General features: G+C 38.0%; 2 protein-coding genes across 2 annotated transcripts in view; one reads left to right on the top strand and one right to left on the bottom strand.

Annotated features, from left to right (window-relative positions):
- Window positions 1–1,918, bottom strand: part of csmd2 (CUB and Sushi multiple domains 2) — a 237,590-nt gene extending 235,672 nt beyond the window's left edge. Inside the window, exon 1 of the mRNA XM_042012628.1 lies at window positions 1,671–1,918. Coding sequence (XP_041868562.1) covers window positions 1,671–1,845 — 175 coding nt within the window. The 5' untranslated portion in view covers window positions 1,846–1,918. The remainder of the gene's footprint in view (window positions 1–1,670) is intronic.
- Window positions 1,919–3,457: 1,539 nt separating this feature from the next.
- LOC121628056 overlaps window positions 3,458–21,767 on the top strand; it is a 35,553-nt gene continuing 17,243 nt past the window's right edge. The window contains exons 1-5 of the mRNA XM_041966956.1: window positions 3,458–3,769; window positions 6,801–7,014; window positions 7,104–8,010; window positions 9,106–9,246; window positions 10,248–10,390. Coding sequence (XP_041822890.1) covers window positions 3,534–3,769; window positions 6,801–7,014; window positions 7,104–8,010; window positions 9,106–9,246; window positions 10,248–10,390 — 1,641 coding nt within the window. The 5' untranslated portion in view covers window positions 3,458–3,533. The remainder of the gene's footprint in view (window positions 3,770–6,800; window positions 7,015–7,103; window positions 8,011–9,105; window positions 9,247–10,247; window positions 10,391–21,767) is intronic.

The raw sequence follows: 21,767 nt of genomic DNA, 5'->3' as shown, positions 1-21,767 counted from the left end.
CCTGAGACTCCTTAAACTAGACGTCGTCACAGAGGTCTAGAGAGATAGTTAGGTTCTCTCTGCACTTCAAAAATATGTGCAATGAATTAGAGTTGCTTTATTGGCTCCAAAGGTAGAGCCAAATGGCGGGAGAGTGGGCAATAAAGCGCTCCCTAGGCGCGAATAAAAGCAGTCTCCTACGAATATAGGCGAAATTAGATTTACTCCACATGAAAGCCAAGAGGGATTTGTCACTATCATTACGACTAAGCTGGGTTTGTGTTAAACCTATGCCTCAACTGCGCAGGCAGCCCATATGGGTGTCTGATGACACAAGTTTAATCAAAAGTGGGAGTTATATGGTGGGAGATATGCAAACTACGTCTGTACTGTATGAAATAACATGACCTAGTAGGCAATAGGGGTGCCGAAAATACACTAGTTAACCCACTCACTCGTGGACTACAAGCTACCCAACCACAGGTATGAGTTGGCGAACACAGAGCCATGAGTCACTGTCAAATTCGTATTTTGGCCGTGGCAGTATTCTTGGCTTTTGCTAAAAATAGTGCCCGTACTGTGGTGTGGAGCCAAGACAGTGATAAAACGGTTGGCTTTCTTTGCCAAAGGACTTGCTCGGGAAAAAAAAAAAGAAAAAAAAAAGAACATCTTCCCCAAAAAGACCTGAGCTCTAAATAACACCAGGAGCTTTTCTGAATGTGCGTCTACACGTATGGTGGTGGTGGTGGTGGTGGTGGTGTGTGTGTGTGTGTAGAGGGGGGCTGAGTATCACTTTTCGGAAACGCGCTGGACAACGAGGATGGTGAAAGTGAATTAATAGGAATGATAATCTGTTGAATGCTCAGCTCTGGCTGCAAGATTCTATTTGCAATTAATCAAGGACTGAAAAGCCAGAGTTAGTTAATTAGGCCTGTCCCCCACGCACGCTCAGGCGCCCACGGGCACGTATCCTACACAAACAGACAGAATGAGAGAGCGGGAAAGAAACTCTCAGGTCGTGCCAAAGTTAAAATATGATAGGAGGTCTAATCGAGAAAAGTGAGGAAAAAGAAATGCTTTAAAGATGATCATGCTCATCTACATACACTCATGCACACACATACAAAGACACACACACACGCACACACACACACACGCGCACACACACACATCTCTTGGACTTTGGGCAGCATAATAATTAGACTTGTTTGACCACCTCAACGGATTTCCTCATGAGGGCAGCTCATGCTGCACTGCTGTTTTTTATTTATTTATTTATTTATTATTATTTTTTAACCGGAAAAGCTCCTATTTGGGGGGGTGGGGGACTTACATTCATACAATTTATATAGAGCTCATTCAGTCCACGCCGATTAATTAATAAAACAGCCAGGATATCCTTTAATGGAACCCATGAACAGAGTCGGGATGGACAGAAGCTTAATTGCTGTTCTTGTGGATCAGCTGTCACCAAAATAGCCATCCCAAGCAGCCACCTATTAATAACTTTCAGTGGTAGAGCAGCGACATCTCACCAAGGTTGATCCAAAATGCGCCTTTAGGATGAGAGTGTGCGTGCGTGTTGCTGATGCTGATTTGCATTCAGTCAGGGATCGGGGAGGGTGGGAGGTGGAGTGTGGGGTAAGCCTACTGCATTTTACATGTCTTCAGCTGTAAAAACGGGGACTTACCCTTTACTGAGGCAGCCAGCAGCCCCATATATAAGAACAGCACCCGGCTCCAATAGTGCGCCTGTACTCCCGCCTTCATTAGAGCAAAAATCCTTATTCCGTCCCTTTTCCTGCATGCGCATTCCGCTCTCCTTACAAGTCCAGTTGCTCCGTCCTGATTTGAAGAGGCGGTCATGGCAGGTCTCTTTCTCTGGTCTGACAGGCGCGATGAGTTCTCAGATGCTCAGAAAAGGGAGATTCACTCGGTGTCGGAGCTGAGAAAAATCCCAATGCATGGAGGAGGCTCGAATCTCGCAGCTGGACTGAACCATGTCATGCGGGGACCGAGGGGTTCAGAGTCTCTTACTGAGAAGATAGATTTCACACCTAAAGGGGGGAAGAAGAGGGAAGGCAAACCAAGGGGAGACAAGTGGTCAGTGATCTACCTAGTATGAGTAAATAAACAGGAAAATCCCTCGTCCGCTCCACATATGTAATGGATATTGCCAGACGTGCGCCAAAAAAAAGAGAGAGAGAGAAATAAATAAATAAATAAAACAGATCCAAGAGATTCCTTTAGTTTCTTCCTCAGCACTTGTTTGTATTTTTTCTGTTTTATCTCCAGTTAATAAAGGTATTTACAGTGCCGATAATCCACGTTTTGACTCGTCATTAGACCGAGCATCAAACCACCGATGAATGATGGAGAGCCCCGGAGGTTATCCTTATCCAAGAAAGAGCCCCTCGACGGTTTCAGAAGTTCCCAACCAAACGCTTGGAGCGTAGTCAATGATCTTGTTGCTACACAGAGAAAAGATACGGTGTGTATTCCTAGTATCGCAGCGCTTAGCCACAGCGTCGTCTCGGGTCTGCGCGACGCCAAGATTCAGACTGCAGACCTGCTCTTTCCCTGCGCGTCTCTATCTCTCCTCTACTTCTCCCACCCGCCTCTCTCACCCACTGTCACCGTCCTCTTCAGTCAGAGCATATACCCACAGCTTCAAAAGCGCGAGGGGGAAAAGTCAGTTCACATAACGCTTGGAACTGTCTCAATAGCTCATCAGGTGCATATAAAAATTAAAGATCAAACTCAAAGTCCTTAGTTATAGTCTTGTCTGCGTCCACTCTGTCTATAAAAAACAGACTACTAATTAAATGATAATATTTAATCAATTAATCCACCTTGTTCCGGCTGGTTACGGTGAGCTGTCGTAGTACGCATCCATTAAGACCAATCAAAGGTGTGTCCGGCAGTTTAACTCAGATGTCCACTTTCTGCTCACTAAACGTGAAATTGATGCTTAACAGACTGGAACCTTGGCCCGTAAATCTGAGTGTCATTCCCACTTTTGCATATGACCGATATAATTAGTTTTCCGCAGTGCGCCGTGCGTGGAAACAGTTGCGATAATGAACTGCGCGCCGGCCTTCAACCCTACATTCTGTATATGATGGCGGCCATAAATAATCTGCACGCAACATTAAATTAAACTTTTCCTGCGCTCGCCCGCCCTCATCGGGTTGTTCTGGGACATAAAGTTGCATATGTTTCTCAGGGAATAGCCTGTGTAATAAAGAGATTCTGCAGCTTCGTTTTTGTGTTGTTCAGAGTTCATACGTCTATTCATCCGCAACACCGCCTAGTAATGAGAAACACGCAGTTTTACAGTGGCTGCTCTGAGCAGCATCTTCTAGTTTCACTGTAAATGTACGCAGAGATAAAAATCTTATGATTCTTATCTGCTGCTAAATTATTATTCGGGAATTACTTGTTGCCATGGCAGCAAGATAATAGTTTTTCTTTTTTTCCTATCCCAGGAACTCTGTTAAATATAAACAATTGGACGCTTGGGCAAGACTGAATACTTCATACGTGTGACCTTCATGGACAATAAGATGCTACAGGATCCTTGGATGCCACTTTATTCAAAATCACACTTTTGTGCATTTGCTCCTTTTCCGCGCTCTACCTGGGTCCATCCAAATGTGCCCCGAGACAGTTTCGATCTTGTCTGTAAAATTATTTGGAGCAGAATGACGGCGCGGCTCAGAGAAGGTGAAAGTTTACCACAGGGGTCGTCAGATAAAGTCTGCATCTCAAAACAGCAGCAGGACACCCGGTAAGACAAACATGGCATATCATGTTGCAATATAAGGTGGGTGTGTACTGTCATTCATCTGTAAACTTAACAGCTGTAAGGCTTTTAGTGACTGATTTAATGATTTATTTATTGGTTTACCTTGACTTCGAATCTTACTATTAACCATAAAGGCTAATAATAGATTAAGCTCCGCAAAATTATTCCAAGTTTGACTCCCATCCAACCTAAAATTGTTAAAATTTAATGTTTGCACTAAGAAAAAAGTAAGAAAAAACTATGTATTTATTTTTTTGTTCATTCTTTTGGACAATGATAGTAAGAAATAGTTGAATAACAGTTAATAAAATACTAACTAAAGTGAAATGGTCAAAATTTGAAACAGTTATGAGATTATTCTTATTCTTTTTTGGCACTACCTAACCAAACAGAGTTGTAGAAATGGTTTAGTCAGGTTTACTTCTACAAATTTTGAGTAAGATTTAGTTATTGGAGAATTTTGTTTTACCAACTGGTAGAGGAGGAAGTGAAAGGATGAAGGTTGGTAATATAAAAACACATTACAAATTTTCTTTGTTGATTGTCACACTGCCACCTTGTCACAGTAGTTCAACATGCTGTCAGACAATTTCTTTTAACACTGGGCTGGACACCATCCTAACATTTTAGTAGTGTTTAATAATGTGTGGTCAACACATAATTTCCTCACACCAGTATACTGTAACTGAATCTATGGACTTATGTTCTTTCTTTATTCTCAGTATATACCAAATTACCTTTATCATTTCCCAACCCCACAGTTCCACTGAAGAAAGGTGTCTTACAAACTTAATTTGACCCTTATTTACCTTACTTATTGCATAACAAGCTGTTCTTTAAGGGGGTGATTAAAAATGTTCTGGCTCAAAAACAGGTTTATGTAAACAGTCTTCTTCATCACACTGTTTACATTTTAACATCAGACCAAGAACACTTTACACATGAAAAGATAGCCTACTGAGACATTGATATTTTATGTTGTGGTATACCCACCACTGTTGTTAGGTTTTGTTTCAGTAAATGGCCTTTCACCTTTTAATATTGTAATAAAAGAGTTTCTCAATTGCAGATTGGTAAGCAATTCAAAGAGTAATCCAGATTTTTTCCCTGTAAGCAGCCTACAAGCTATTTCACTGTTGTCGTATCTACACAAACTTTTAAAATGGCTTTCTTACTGTGTGCAGAATGGATGGATGAGAACTTGAGGGAATTTCTAACCCCAATCCTAATATTGCACCAGGGATCATCTGGAACATTGTACAGTCATAGAGCCACTGTATAATGTTAATGTACACCGTCTGCTCATTGGGTGCTCAGTTTTTTCAAATGCCTCACTATACTTTAGCCATCACAAAACTCCAGAGTCTCGCTGGACCTTCTGTTCTGCATCGCAGCACCATAGTTGACAACCTGGCAACTAAAGAGTAGCTTCATTAAAAAGTTTGTAGAGGGTGCCCCACCAAAAACTTGAATTAACATTGAATGTTAATATTGCTCCTCTTCCAGCCACAATGTTAAACATCCAATTGAAATTAGGATAATTCATATGGTGATTCATGCAACACAGCATTAAATGGTTTGACCTGTGGGGTAAAACTGTTAGATTAGAAAGATATTAAACAGTATCAAAACATGTTGCAGTGCCTTCAATTAAAACCTGTTTTCAGACATTTTTTCCAAATATCATCACCACAGTAATTTGATTTTAAATTAAAAATCCTGTAAAGAATCTGACTACCTCAAGATAATATGTGATTATTTAACAACATAATTAAAAATTTTAGCTTTCCTTATGAAAAAAATATTTTTTAACCTTGAAGTAGCAGCATTTCTTAGAAAAACCTGTTACTGTCCATACAAAATGTATGAATTCAACACACACACTCATATAAATATAGTGGACAATTATTTACATTTGAGTGTATAATTAAATATTTTTATAGGAAGTTTTTACATAAAAGCCAAAGTGACCTCTGTTGAAGCAGACTAAGAACATTCGGCCCTGCTGCACTGAGCAAATACAAGATGCATGAACAGCTACATTGCTGTCTAGTAGGAATCTCGGCCACATGGGGCATCAAAGCCTATATCCCTCCAGAGGTAATTGACAGACAAATTGAAACCCAAGACTCAAATCTTTTCACAGTCTGAGACAGTTACATCTTTTTGTGTCAGTTCACCTAAAACACATATTTAAAACATGAAATGTCTTGTATATGAGAAATCCCTGCCTCACTTTTGGGTACTTTTGTGGTCTTGTGGTTGAACAGATTTCAAATGACATGCATGGTGATACAGTGCCATTCATCTGATTAGCTTTGAATAGTTTTTGACTTTGATTCTTTAAGAGGACACTCTGGGAATGCCTCAAATTAAATCTACTGTAAGTATGTTAACACTGTAAAAACACATCTGTAATATAATTTATACAATTTTTCTACATGATTTTTAAATCTGGGGAAATACCAATAAGATTACACAAATAGACCACAAATTTATGTCTACTTTAAAATAACACAAACACCTTGTAACGGCAAACACAAAAAGCCTCAATTTTTAAAAAGAAATATAATTTGAATAAACATAAAAAGACTGCTAATATATTTTCTAATTTTATCATAATTTCACAAAAATGTAAATAAAAAAAAGTGTTAAACAGCCAAAATCAAGTTTAATTCTGTTAAACCTACAGCTAAATGAATTCACACTGTCATTCAGTACACATGTATAGCCTAGTATTTGCATAGATGCTTAAGCCACTGGACTGGCAATTATTGTTTTTTAACATGCTAAAGTTTTTCATTAAACATTAAAAAGCTGAAAAAAGACATCATGTTAAAGTATTTTTACTGTAACATCATGATTACCCTCCCCAATTTATTAACAATATGCTTGTTGTAGCCATAATATGAGTTTTCTTAAGTTTTTACTTTTATTTAATTGCTGCCAGCTATATAGTAAAACAGATGACAACCACACTCCAACTTATGCCTGCGTTTCTCTTCTTGTCCAGGGCAAAGGAGTGGCAGAGGGACATCAATGATTTTGGTGTGAGCACACAGTATGAAGTGGACAAGAAGCAATGCCCCACTGACTTCACTCTTTCATGCCCTTACCTCTCAGGCCACATACATCCCAATGTTGCCAAACCTGCACGGGAAACAAGCCCTGCAGTGAAACTAGTAATTAAACTAAATAATAAGGAGGCAAAAAGAAGGGAAAAGTTGGTGAGAGTAAATCTGATTATATGATAGTTTAATGTAACCAGAAATGACAAGAAATAATCACTTTCATGGTGTTGTCTTTGTTGTGACAGGGGAAAGATACTAAAGATAAAGGGACGGTGATAGAAAGTCCTGTCAAAAAGATGTTGGCAACTCAAACCAGCAGCAGACACGAACAGAGCGCAGAGGACCATGACTCACATCTTCCCTCTAAAGTAACTGACGAAATGGGTAAAAGAGAGGATGAGCCAGATACAAAAAGTGTCTCAGACGGAAACTCTGGTAATAATGATGAATTTGTCAATCTACCTGAGATGCAAACTTTCGCCAATAATAGTGATGGTGTCAGCTTAGTGAGTGACACAAATGAGGAGAGGGGAAATAAAATTCCACACTTGTTTGATGATTCAAGCTCTGACAGGAAGCAGGATTCCCAATCTAGCAAAGAGAAAGACTTTCCTCAAATATCCACCAACAGGGCTGGCAACCTCCTCTGTCCCACAGAGCCTTCAGCTTTGGGGAAAGCACATGGGCAGTGGGAGACTCCCCTTTCGCTCCACCTACATAAAAATCCCACTGCCACTCTGGCAAGTGGCACGAGTGCCCCTGTGCAGGCTCCAGTGCAAAGCAAAGCACTTAAAGCAAACTCCAAAACCGACACATCACCAGTGCAGCAGCAGGCTTATGACCTATTGGCTGACTTCCCGGCTCTCCAGCCCCCAGAGAAGCCTTCAGCACTGGATGCGTTGCGTCACAGGAATCCCAAGACCAAAGCGGCTGAGGTGAAAAGAGGTCTTTCTCACTCAACAAATCATTGCCAAGGCAGTGGGGTTTCCCATGAGAAGAGAGTGGAAAATGTGCCCCGTGAGGTCGCCTCCATCTGTTCAGGAGATCAGGAATCAGTGCTGAACATTCAAAAATTTGGCTTGGTCAGTCAATGCAACTCTCCTACTGTCAGCTGTGAGGAAACGAAGGCCAACGTCCAGCAGCCTCCTCGAGGTAATAAATCTGCCATGTGTCTGTTTCTAGTCGTGCTGCTTAAAGCATATATCTACCAACAGTACGTGCATTCACACATTCTTGTATTCAAGAATTACTTTTCATGGCATCATCACACTTTGCTGATTAAAGAAAGAGGCGGCAGCATCTCTGCAAGATGAAGATGCTGGCTATCTGAATTTAGGTGTTTATTTAATCCAGCCTCTTGGTTTAACTTGAAACCTACTTCTTGATCCTGTGTTGTGTAGGTAAAAAAAAAAAGATAGACATAGCAAAAAGTGCTTTCCAATCAACTGGCAATACATTGTGGCACTTGTAATCCCTCACAGGTTCCAACAAACAACCACATGCACAAACACACATGTGCAAGAATACTGCATCTCTCTTGTGTAGGTGTTAACACACTGACTGCATCCCTGTTGCAGAGAAGTACTTCCTGAGTTGGATGACTCAGTAGGCAAGAAGTTTTCATAATGAGGGGATTATCGTGCAGTGGCAAAGTGAATTACATAGTGACATTTCCACACTAACTGCTGGTGCAGAACAGAATAGTGGACATAGATGATAAAAAGTCAACGTCAACTCAAGAGCCCCAGGGATAATTTTAGCGAAGAGTATGCCTTGTACAGTGCTTCCAGTCTCCCCTACACACTTTACACTGAAGTCCTACAGTCATTCATGTTTTATTTATCAATATATATTCTGTGAGATTAGTGAAATTATACGGCTCAGTTATATTTGGCTCTATTTGATTTCCCTTCTGCTTCTTAACAGGTGCACCACTGTAGCTGAAGGCAGTTCTGCTCTGCCCAATAAATGAGCATGTGATATATACTGCTAGCATTCCTCCAGCAGTTTACAGTCGGTGCTGATATGATAGAATTTACTCCCTGATAGCACAGCCCTGTTGATTCAATAGCATTTTGTTGAACCCCTGAGGGGAGACTGCTGAAAATTCCTTGGCAGCCAAAGAGAACACAGATCCTTTAAGCTTACCCTCTGTATCACACTTAACATGATAGAGGCCAGACTAAACAATGTTCATGCAAAATAGCTAGAGTACTAATCCATGCCCCCTTGCTGTGTAAATTACAGTTACAGGTGCAGACTGTGGGGGTGTTAATGCCAGGTCCTGGGCTATTGCTGCCAAGGCAGGCAGGAAGCAAGCGGCTGCCGTCCAGGAGAAAGCAAGGCCTTGTATCTTTCAAAGGGTAGCTACCATTACTGGAGCTAAAGGTAAGTTTATATCATGACATCTGTATCCAGTTTCTATGTGTGTGTATGCCTGTGTGTTTGAAGTTTCATGAGCAGGGGGCTGGATATTATGTTTCACAGTGGAACACATGAAGAATTAATCATGATCATCATTGGTTGAATGCGTTTGCTTTGCAATGCTAACGAATCCTGAGGCTACAGAATGACATCTTGCACTTTTATGTGCAGTACATCTACCATCGTGACTTTCATACATCAGTAATACATACTGTAGCACTAAAATGACTGTAGTTCAAATGCAAAAAGGAATTAGTACATGGTTAAATCAATAAGATAAACAGCTAATCAACAGCATGGACCTTTCATGAAATTAGCCATTTTCTTAACCAAATTATGCACTTTGGAAAGAGCTACCCGAAGACTTGTCCAGCTTTGTTGATGTCAGATGTTTTTGTCGTTGAAGTGCCAGGTATCTTAAGATACTTAACAAGTTAATTAAGGAATTAATATCTTGATAAAAGTTATGTGACAGCTCAACTTTTGGGGATAATCCAATTTGTTGCATGCAAATTTAATGCAAACAGTGAAGATACTGGGATGGGTAGTGCATAATTTCACAGACACATTCAGATCAGACAAAATGATCTAGTCATTTGTCAAAGTTGACATGGAATTATATCTAATAATAATTAGACAATATAATATAATAATAATTATATCTACATACTGTTCCATTATCACATATTTTCCAATAAACTATTTTCTGTTTCAAATAAGTACCTACAATTCAAATATTACTTAACTGTGTACACTATATTGAAATTCTTTAAACCCTTCTTCATGTGCTTGCTAACTTTTATCTGAATCTCACTGGTGCTTCTGGGAATCAGCAAAGATTCCCAGTACCTGTCTGAATATGTACAAAGAAAGCATGTCTCAGAAAAATTCTCCCAGAATTCTTTCTCATACTCTTTTGTCATATTCATCTCATAATATTTTACTTTTTTTTTCTCTTGTCAAAGCACCACATTCTGCTGATCAAAAGTCTGCCAACAAAGTGAAAGCTTCCCATTATGGAACCAGGCTAAAGGAGGCAGCTATGTGTCAAGACCCCAAATCCTGCATCCTCAGTTGCTCTGCTAAACCTGATGACCCTGAACATCAGGTAAATTATGTTAAAGCTAATTAACTAAATATTTCCACAATGCTACACAGTGGGCAGAGGTTGTAAATAGGTTGTAAAACAGGTTGTTCCTTTCCACCTTTTACAGTATATTATATTATAAAAAGATTCAGAGAATGTGGAGGAATCTCTGTGTGCATGGGACAAGGCTGCGAAGGTCAAAAATAGATGCTTGTTATCTTTAGGCTCCCAAGGTGGCAGAGCTTGAAAAACAATCATGACTCTACTGGAAATTACTGCATGGGCTCAGGAACACTGCCATAAATCACTGTCTGCAAACAATGTTTGCTGTGCAATCCACAAATACAAGTTAAAGCTATATCATGCAAAGAAGTAACCATAAGTAAACACAATCCAGAGAAGCTGCTGTGTTCTCTGGGACAAAGCTCATTTAAAATGGTCTGACGTAACATGGAAAACTGTTCTATAGTCAGATGAATCAAAATTTTGAAATTCTCTTTGGAAATCATGGACATCATGTCCTGTGGATGAAAGAGGACAAAGACCATCCAGCTAGTTATCAAATATAATACAGTAGCTAGAAGTTGGCATGAAACTGTTCCGTTTATTTAATGGAAACTAATTCATTTGAAATACACACATCTGATAAAAAAAAAAAGAAAAAAAAGATTGATATAATTTTTTGCAATGAAGCTGCTGGTTTCCCAGGCTGTGAAGTAAAGACTATGAAGTGTATTCTGTTCTAAATCAAAGATATACTGACATTAGGGTGCAGTCTGAACTTGAGTTGTATTTCCTCGCCCATGTGATTGTCTGCTCTGCCCTTAATTGTTGCCACCTGTGTCTTATCAGTTCTTATGTGCACGTGTACTTAGTGCTGCTTTTTTTCTCTTCCCTTCATCAATCCATCTGTTTTCCCTTCAAGTTTTCCCACCCTGTTTACCTGTTTGTTTCCTACTGATTTAGGATATGTGCTTTGTTTTTGTTTACCTGTCTTTTTCACATAATGCATGTTGTTGCCTTCAGCTAAATTGGCATTAGCATCGTCTCCTCTGACTCTTGTAATAACCGCATTTTGGTGGGTTTTTTTAAACCGTGAACAAAATTGTATTTTTCCCAGGAAAACATTTAAAATTCATAGAATCCAATTTCTCACTTAATATTCCAGCAGCCAATCATAACCATGTAATTAAAAGATAGACAGCAAGATTATCTACACTGATTAAGCACACCTAAGTAGTATAAGCAATGCAAATTTGTGATAACATAATGCCACTACAATAAAGGTTTAGCTGTTGCATAACAGTAGGCAAGTCAAACAGAAAATAACTCTATGCAGCCTTTTTCAGCAGGATATAAATTGGGCATGTTTAGCATTGAAATGAGTCCATCTAAAGCCAGTTATAACACTGTGAAGCTGCAGGACAGCTGCTGATCCTGTTGGCATTTTTACTCTAGATTTAGAAATTGTTGTATTTGCATCACAGTAAAACTACATGTTTGAGACCATGCAGCTCTCAATTATCTCAATATAAAATCAGCACATTAAAATGTCATTCATTAGAGATAAGCTACATTTACATGGTGAGAAATACTTAGGGAATATATATATATATATATATATATATATATATATATATATACCAGAGTCCATGTATAGTTTGACTGAGGAATTTGATATGAAACTTTTCTTAACCTAACCTAAAGTAGTTTTAGTGCTGATTTTGCTCTGAGAAGCAAACATTTCTGTGGCTGGGGTGTCAGTTAAAGCACTTACAGTATGCCAAAGGATAAGCTGCAAATGAAAATAATATGTGTCTGGCTTTGACAACATCATAGCATGATGTGGTAATGAGAAACAGGTAGAGCAAATGCAAAGTGATCTTGAGAGCCACAAATTTAAATATAAAGCATTTATTTCAACCTTTTTAGCAAGATTAGCGCATTACTTTTGTTCATATCACAAATATGCAAAAAGGCATAACTCCATACAATGATTTGGGGATTTCACAAGACTTGATCTCACTGAAAACTTGTTCCTAGGTCTCTAAATTTAATTAACTTGTACATCTATTGTTAATTTACATTTAAAGTATATTAACCTTCTAGGAGAATCATCCTTGGGAGTGACAGCTCATTGTCCTTTTGTGCAACAACTACAATTTAATTAGGACCTGCAGAGAAGTCATTATAAGGAGATCTTCTGACACTACCGCAAAATGTTGCTCCAGAACTTTGAGGTAGTGTCAGAAGACACTATTTAAAAGGTTAAATAATAAAAAAATAATAAAAAAAATAATAAGTCAGTAAATCTTACAGTGTAGCTGCTTTAAGGTACATTTGGTGAAATAAAAGGCCAAAAATGAAGGACAGATATTAAAGTGTTGCCAGCTTTGATTGCTAAAGTTTTTTTTTTTGCTAAATCATTGTTTTGCCTTTTGGAATCAGATACTTTCAACTTGGTTATGGGCTGCTGTAACAGAAAACTGTGGACCAGAGGTGCCCAAATCTTTGCATACAGTGCACTGTATATTTTGACAGAGCTTGGCAGGTTTCTTTCCTCTATTCCCCACTGTTGTACAACACTAGACAACTGCTAGGTCTCTACATTAATGCTGAGCAAACAGAAAAAGTTTGAGGCAGCTCCAAATTTAAAAACTTTGTTCAACACTACTCTCCTCCTCCAGTTTGCCAGTATTACATGTGGACGCACATCAAATATGTACTGGGCTAAGAAACTTCTGGAATTAAAGACTGAAAAATTTGTTTCTTTAAATGATTTTAACTATGTGACAAATGAAATATCTAAATAAATTCGAATTTCTATAAACTTTCCTGCTTTATTTAGTATGAGATTAGTGGTTTTCTGTAAGCAGACCTTTTCCTCTCCATGTAAAAGCAGACTGCCTAATTTAACATTTCCATCTTTCTTGACTTTTCCTCACTTTGCCCTTTCTGTCTCTAACCTATTTAAATTTTGGGTTGCACTTTGTTTCACTGTGTGCGATAGTGACAGTGACATTGAGGCTTACTGTACTCTGGGGTTCACCCCTTTGGCCTCTGTACTTCCAATTTAGCCGGATAATTACTGAGGCCTCAACGCACCTTACCTCTGGATGGAAGTGGTAATATGAAGATTCTTGGTGTCAGCTGACAAATGAGATGCAAAGAGGCAAGTCTGAGTAAGAGAGGGAAAATAAGGAGACAAAGATAGTAAAATCTGAGCTGGTGATGGAGAGAGACATTATAAAAGTTTTATTTTTGGCAGCAAAACCGCTGATGCCAAGGTGGAAGTAAATGTTTATAGGCAGTGTGAAAAAGTTATGGTAATGACATACTTGAAATCTTTTGCTGTCTTTGTTTCTCTTTATCCTGCTTTGCATCAGCTCACACTGGGTCTAGCTTAAACACCAGTTCTCCTGGTCGACTGTTGCCTCAATAGTGTCTAAATATTCTGCTGTCAAGGTTTTGCAGGAAACTGACAAAGGCTAGAGTATGTAGCAAATATGATAAGGAGAAGCTAAACGGATTTCTTTTTTTATTTTTTCATTCGGTGTAGGTGTATGGATGAAAATTTGCTAGGGATCAATGGTAAAAAAAAGCACTCAAGTTTCTCTGACAACGTCAAGGCTACTCATGTAGATCCAAGGTTCATAGAGTATGTGCCTACAGTCTGTGAATGAGCTTTATTCCCACATCATTTCAAAAGGCTTCTCTAACCACAGCTTTGCATTGATTTAAACACTTATGCCTCCATAATCAAATCAGTGATATGAAATACTACCTTTAAGAGAAGGTAATCAAATCAAGCTTTTCTTTTTTTGTGCCAAGGAACTGGCATATCTGGGCTTGCATTTAGGTGCCACAGCATCCAAGCTAAACTACAGAGTGAAAAACAAACAATTAAAAATGTTTCTTGGCAGAACGAGAAAACGAAAGGAGTTGCCAAATCCTTTGGTCGATGGGCTGTTGAAAGTGTTGGATTATGGGAAAAATGGGACATTTGGAGGGATGTGAGGACGAAGAGGTTTGGCAAGGATGAAGCTTTGTGTGAGTTCATGTGGCCTTCAGCTTGTGTGTGAGTGGCAGAGACGTAGGCCAAAGTTTTCCCTGTTGCGCTCTTCTTTCTTCTCCTGGCTAATAAGCCTGTCTCCGAGCTGTTGCTAGGCTACACTAGTCTGTTGTTACTATTGGCAGGTGGACTTTTTCCTCTACAAATTTGCACTTTTTGTGCATGGATGAATTTGTGTGACTGAGGAAAGCACAGACAGGTAAACTGAAAAAGAGAGGTAATTTTTTAGTCTGGAGATTACTTCCTGGTGGGAATGCACCATCCATGATCCCATGATCCCACGAATGTACTGCTTCCTTATAATAGAGCCCTCTTTTTCTCTGAGTATCACAACCTTGTCCTGCCATTGTGCACTTGTTGCTGAAGCATAACTGAGCTGTTCATGTAGGAAACATGTCTGCATGACTTGGACCCCATGTTCCTTTAGCAGCACACCCATTTGATCACAGCAGTTTCTACCTCTGTGAACTTGTGTAAGTTTTTTAAAGTAAGGAGGCTGAAAACTGCTGTAACTAGGCAACAAAATAAATGTCTGTGCTTCGTGACTTGTGCTTTAAAAGAAAATATATCAAAGCCCCTAAAGAATGTGGGACAGTTGTCCCTCCTGTGCTTGCTTTCATGGGGGTGGAGATCCAGCTGGTACAGAGGAGGCCTAATAGTCTGAAAAAGAACCCTATTTAGATTGGATTAAAACCATGACAGACACAAACGATGTTATAAGTCAAATCAGTCTGTTCATAATCAAGAAACATGCTATCTAGCCTGTAAAAATATTCAAGAGGAAATAAAAATTATATAAATAATAATAAAATATATATATATATATATATATATATATATATATATATATATATATGCAACAGAATATACTAGAAATGATTAATATTAATGTAATAAGAACGATTTTCATTGCATGAGGGCAGAAAATAACCATGTAGTTGTCAAGAATGACTCAACACTAAGGTTTTTGGCTTTGGAGCTTCTGGACCAGCAGAACCCTCCCCTTCCACCCACATTCTGGCATTTTTAAATGCTGAAAGATAGAGGATGGTGCAGTGAGTGAGTGCCTGGCATGCCGAGATGTTTTATTCTTCAGCCAAAATGCAAATGACAAAGCAGCCTTATTATGATTATCATTGCTGCACTGCTTTACTTCATGATAAATTGCCTCTTGACAGCAATTGTCAACTGGATCTCTGGTCTAATTAGCTAATTTGCCCATCTCTATGGCAGAAAAGTGAATTAAAGATTAATTTGATTTAGACCTCAGCAAAAATATAATAAATGTTGAATAATAACTGTAATTAGCGAACAAGGATGACTGAACTTTGCACTTTTCTTGTTACATTGGTGTATTAATTCAGGCCTGTAGAAGCTGTGGTCATACTTATTTGCTGAAAGTTTAGAAAAATGTAATAATAATGCAAAATATAAGAATAGTTAGTAGTGTGAAATTAGTTTGTAGGCTGTTTATTAATATTTTTTTTCAATGTGGGGTTGTACAAAGTACTTATGAGTAGTCAGTCTAACATGCAGTAAGACTTTTATACTGAGACGCTTCTAAATCAGAGACTCTGCACTCTCTTGAATACTAAATGCCGGTAACAACACTTTCTGTAATGCTTTAAAAAAAATTTCATGAGGAATGGAGCGTGATGCATGGAACCAGTCCATGTAACTGTCTGAAGCAGAAGTGGTCAGCTGATTGCTCAAAAATAATGAAATGTGTGGGCTCTGATCTCAGTTTCACATGTGTTCAGGAGGGAGAGGTGGCCTTTTTCAGCTAAATTCTGTAGTCCAGAAATTTAAGTGACACTGAGCGAGACGAAAGTCCTCATCGTACATTGTTTGCTCCACATTCGCAATTCTTTTGAGTTACTGTAATTCATTATTGGCCCTGCTCCATATGAAAACTGTTTTCCTTTTAATCCTGTTTCACGTTTACTTTAGTTGCATGTTTATTTAAAATGCACAGTTCACTAAACTTCTCTTTTATTCAGTTGGTTTGGTTTCTTTTACTGTTCAGGTTTGCTCTTTTTCCCTCTTCCTCAAAAGGCCTTGTCTTTTGCCTGGCCCTAGTTGTAATATGAATTTGTTCTTAAGCTGTCTTGCCTGATTAAAATAAATAAATAAATAAGTAAATAATAGGAAAAAAAAATTGCTGTGTATAACAGTGCTCCCAAACTCAAATCCACAGAGAGCACAGAGAGTTGGCAAGACTTCGACTGTTCAAAGCCTGTGTGATTGTTAAAATTAAAGCCCAGTCCCCACAGAGATTTGCTTAAGTTTTTTTTTATATATTTATATATATATAGCTTGAGTGTTTCATTCATGTGTGAAACCAGGTTCCACAATAAATAGGGATCTTCAAATTTGGCTATAAAATATATTTTATAACACATACTTAGTCAAGAGTAAAGTTACTCAGTAGGCCAGTCCTTGTGCATCCAATCAATTTTCATTCATAATCTTTAGGGAGGTCAGTGAGCTGAGGTCATGTCTGTCCTGGCAACCTTGACTTTTCTTATATTATTTCATTAATGAAACATGTCTGAAAAATTCCACAGTGCAGATATGTAAGCCTATATGTTGATAGTTAGCTTAAAAGGAAGGGGACAGAATGTGTTATTTGTGGTGAGAAGCCAGCTAATGAAAACATCAAGCCAAGCAGGGTTTCAGCACGGAGTGGGGTCATGGCTTTTTACTTGTTGCATTGGGGGGGGGGGTCTTAAAGAAAAACAATCTGGGAACCACATTTCACCTGGCCATCTATTTTACATCCTCATCATTCATCTGTTTTTTTTTCCTTTGGTTTCTCAATTCAACTTCTCTGCTTTGTTTGAGCCTTTTTAAAAAATAATATTTTAATTAGTTGCTTTTTCTTTAGGATTTTGGAGCCAGCTCCTCAAAGAGTTCGATAACCCCATCTTTGCTTCAAACAAACAAGGCTGCTAACAGTTCCATTTTCAACCCTCTCTAAAGTTTGGAGGAACCTCTGCTATGCATCTAAATTTGCGTCTGACTTTAATTTGCGTGGGAGTTTCGGCACCCATGCTGCAGCTGCGACTCGGCTCTCTTTCCATCCTCATTCTTATGTTTCATGAAACTGTTACACAGCTACACATTACATCGCTACCACTGTGCAACTCCTATTATTCAGCAGAGATTAACCAACCATGGGCGAGAATGATGCAAAAATGTAAGTCACATTTTATTGTGATTCAGTGCATGTATATGAACCGCTGTGTTTTTGTTTTGTTTTTTCCTTTTGCCTGTATAGATTGATGTGTGCTTGTGTGCAGAATTGTGTGTAAAACTTGCCAAATACCATATAATTGAATATGGGGGGAAAAAGGGTTTTTATTTGTCCGGGTGTCACTGTTGATGGATGCCCCTCATAAGACAAGCACAATAAGGGATCATTCCTCATTTATCCTCCCACTCCTTAGCCTTCCTTGCCATCATATTTTATTCTCTAAGCTAAACTCTAACTCCTCTCCCTTCCCTTTTCTCTTTGTTGGCACTAGTAGATAGTGGTGTCACAGTGGATTTCACACTGCCACATGTTGTGTCTGTTCTGTCCTAATTGAGAAGGAGCCATGCTGTCTTTAGCAATAAGTCCGATGACCATCGGAGAGGATAAAAAATGGCAGAGATGTAAGGGAAAATGCTGTTTGCCTTGGTCCCTTATTTATACCTAATCACCTACTTTTAAAATGCCAAAATCTGAGCAGAAGACTTTGTGAAGAGCTCATTTGAGGATGCATCAATATTTTTAACCATTTCTATAAGGTTTTCTTTGCACGTTACCTTGACATATTCAGTCTTAAGCTTTGGATGTCAAATAGATTTAATGGGCTACCATGAACTTTGGGAATCATATGTCTCAGAGTTTGCTATTGAGAGGTAATTTAGCTTTGGCCTTTTCAACATTAACCCTCACTAAAGTGACTTACGATCAGCTCATAGACTGAAGGTAAGCTCTGCAAAACTGCATACATAGGTTCTACAAAGATTTTCTTCAGAATTTATACAAAAATAGAGAACTAAAAGGGGTTGATATTGACACAACCAATTTCAAAGTCTATGTGTTACTGCATGTGGAACAAGCTGATCAACTGGAACATTCAGAAAGGAGACATAAAAAAGCCTCTTTTACTGCTCGTTATCTGCCGATTGGCCCACGTGTCAGGAAAAATGTAATAGTCTCAAGAAACCAGGCACAAATTATAGAATTACTACACTTGATGGAACTTTATTCAGCTTTTTCACTGTGGAAAAAAAGATAAATGCAAAAACATAAAGAAAACATATGATTTTGGCTTTCTAAGACATTTTCATAAAAACAAGTGTTAAAATTTTGGTTTAATTTATACATTCTTGGAAAATCTAGGAAACCATGTATAGCATATGTGTTGTGTTGTAATAATAGGACTAAAAATATGGATGGTAAATGTAGGTCCAACGTGTTTGGCCACTAATCCAGTTCTTATTATCTTAGCTGTTTTCCAAAATATATTAATTTAACAGTTATATTTTTAAATTGGTTGACTCTTAACATTGTAAGAACATTTACATACAAGTAAAAAAAAAAAAAAATCAGCTAAGGAATTAAAGAAATAGATCAAATCTGAGAAAAAAGAATTGTAAAATTAAAAAGGAACTTTCAATGAAAAACAACTAATCCAATGAAAATAACGCAGGAACATTAGCAGCAATCAAGCTGACAGTTTGGTACATTCAGTTTGGCACACAGTCAGCTCCACAACATGGAATCTACTTCGCCACTCCAGGAGGTTCGCATACCATTACCAAGTCTTCCATGAAGACCGCAGGAGAGAAAATACAGACGTTCTCTACAAGTGGAAAAGTGTGCATCAGCCTCAAGAGAAGGAAGGACGTATTCAACTTATGGAAAATTCTGAGAATTACAACACATCTTTTAGTTTGCACTGACTTGAGAAGATAAACTTCTCTCTTGGCTGGAAAATATTTGCCTTTTGTCCAACTGCTTTGCAAGCATGAGACCCCTGCTTCTTAAACATGCTTTATTTATCCTGATATTAGTTATGTGTTAGAAGCAGCTTCTTGTAGACGAAACACTAAAGATGACATAAGAAAAAATGTATATATATATATATATATATATATATATATATATATATATATACAGTGTTGGGGGTAACGCGTTACAAAGGTAACTCGTTACTCTAATATACTACGTTTGGCAGTAACGAAGTAATACAACGAGTTACTAACTATATTTTGGTAATATTATTACAGTAAATGAGTCCGGTAATGCGTTACAATCCCAACTGTCAGTATAAACATCAGACAAATAAATAATAAAACAACCATCGCGCAACAGCCGAAAATAAATATGAAGTAGAAGAAGAAGAAGAAGAGGAAGAAGAAGAAGACGAGGGCGGCGGCTTTAAATTAACAGAAGAAGAAGAAGAAAAGGACGAGGAATGATGGCAACCCACTCGACATTTTCTAAGTGGGTTTACTCTCACTATTTTGAATACATCAGAGAAATCGAAAAGAACAATGAGGTGTAGAACAAGAGTTTGTATCACATCATGTCGTTTAATTCTTCCATATCATTACATTATTGTAATTCAGCAGTTCATATTAACAACTACTTTCTGATGCAACCTCATTAGACTTTGTTGCCACACACATACTATAATAATGAGGAACTACATTTAAATGAGAACTATTCACCATGACAAAATATTGCGCACCTTCATTGCGTAATGCCTTGTCCTAAATGCTTATTTTGGTGAAAAGTAACTGAAAAGTAATATGTTACTTATTACTTTATACAGAGAGTAATATTGTAAAGAAATGTATTACTTAAAATTGAAAGTAACTGGTAATGTGAAATATATTACACTTGGGAAGTAACTTTCCCAACACTGTATATATATACATATATATATATATATATATATATATATATATATATATATATACACTACCGTTCAAAAGTTTGGGGTCACTTCCCTATTGAATCCCATGGCAAAGTGACCCCAAACTTTTGAACGGTAGTGTATATATATATATATATATATATATATATATATGTATGTATATATAGTTTTTCCATGAGACACTGAGAGCAACAGATATGACAATAAACAAACTGTAAAACTGTACATTGTGACCATATGTAGAATAGAATATTGTTATGTACACTGACCTCTAAAGAATCCAGGGTCTTTAGCTGATGTACCACATGGAGAAATCAGCTCTTTTAATGTACTCTAAATGAGGAACATCAATTTTTAATTGAAGACTCATAGGTCCCTTAATGTGATGAATTAAATACTCAAATTTTAAAAACATAGTTCATTTATCTGTCTTTGATCTGGTTCATATTCATACATTTGTTCTCAGTTTCTTTTCAAATGTAACGGTCAAACATTTTCTCTGTCTATGTAACATTTACTTTTTCTATGCCTTAAACAAGAATGTGTAATAGCTGAAAAGTGTTGCAGTTTAACAGTTACGGCTTTAAAATTTTTTAAATGAATACACTTTCTGGGTTACATAAATGTTGCCCTCCTTCCCTGCGTATTATGAATGAGTTTTCTCCAGGAGCTCTTGTTTCCTCCCATCATCCAAAAACATGCATCTTGGTGATCCTTAGGAGTAAGTGGGAATGAATATGGATGCTTGTCTTTTATATCCCTGTGCTGATCCTGCGATGGACTGACAACCTGTCCAGACTACAACCCCACCTCTCACCTGACAGCAGCAGCGATAAACTACCAAAACCTGGTGCAGCAGAGCATCAGTCCAATATGATGTTGAAGTCAGGCACATATGGTGGTTTCCAGTTACCAACACTCTTCCTTTTGGAAACCAATTAGAATCAACGTGAGACAGAAGGTGAAAACAGTGGAACAGGTTGATGTTACGATATTTTAATCAGTCCAAAGCTCTCATATCAATCCAGATTGTCCTGTGGACATTTGGATTACTATTTGACCTATACTGACACGATTTCCTTCCTCCTTTTGTAGATTCATATGAGTACCAAAAATCAAATGCAGTTTGTTGCCCATTTATAAAACTCATTTGTGACCATTTTAAAAACCTATTTTCTCTCCATACTGTAGTGCTGACATGCTGGCTCTGTGGTGCATAAAAAGTAACTTTTTTTTGTCCAGAATCCACATCCTTTCACACAATCAGTAAAGTAACAGAGGCAATTCGAAAGAATTAAATGTAAAATGTGCTTCAGGTTTCAATTAAGCAAGTAAATTTGGAAGTGCAAGCTATTATGTGGCAGGTGTAAACTGCGTTACATATTAAAAT

The sequence above is a fragment of the Melanotaenia boesemani genome, chromosome 17 (assembly GCF_017639745.1).
Source record: "Melanotaenia boesemani isolate fMelBoe1 chromosome 17, fMelBoe1.pri, whole genome shotgun sequence".
Lineage (NCBI taxonomy): Eukaryota > Metazoa > Chordata > Actinopteri > Atheriniformes > Melanotaeniidae > Melanotaenia > Melanotaenia boesemani.
Note: the sequence above shows the minus strand (reverse complement) of the source record. Positions and strands in the feature narration are given on the sequence as shown.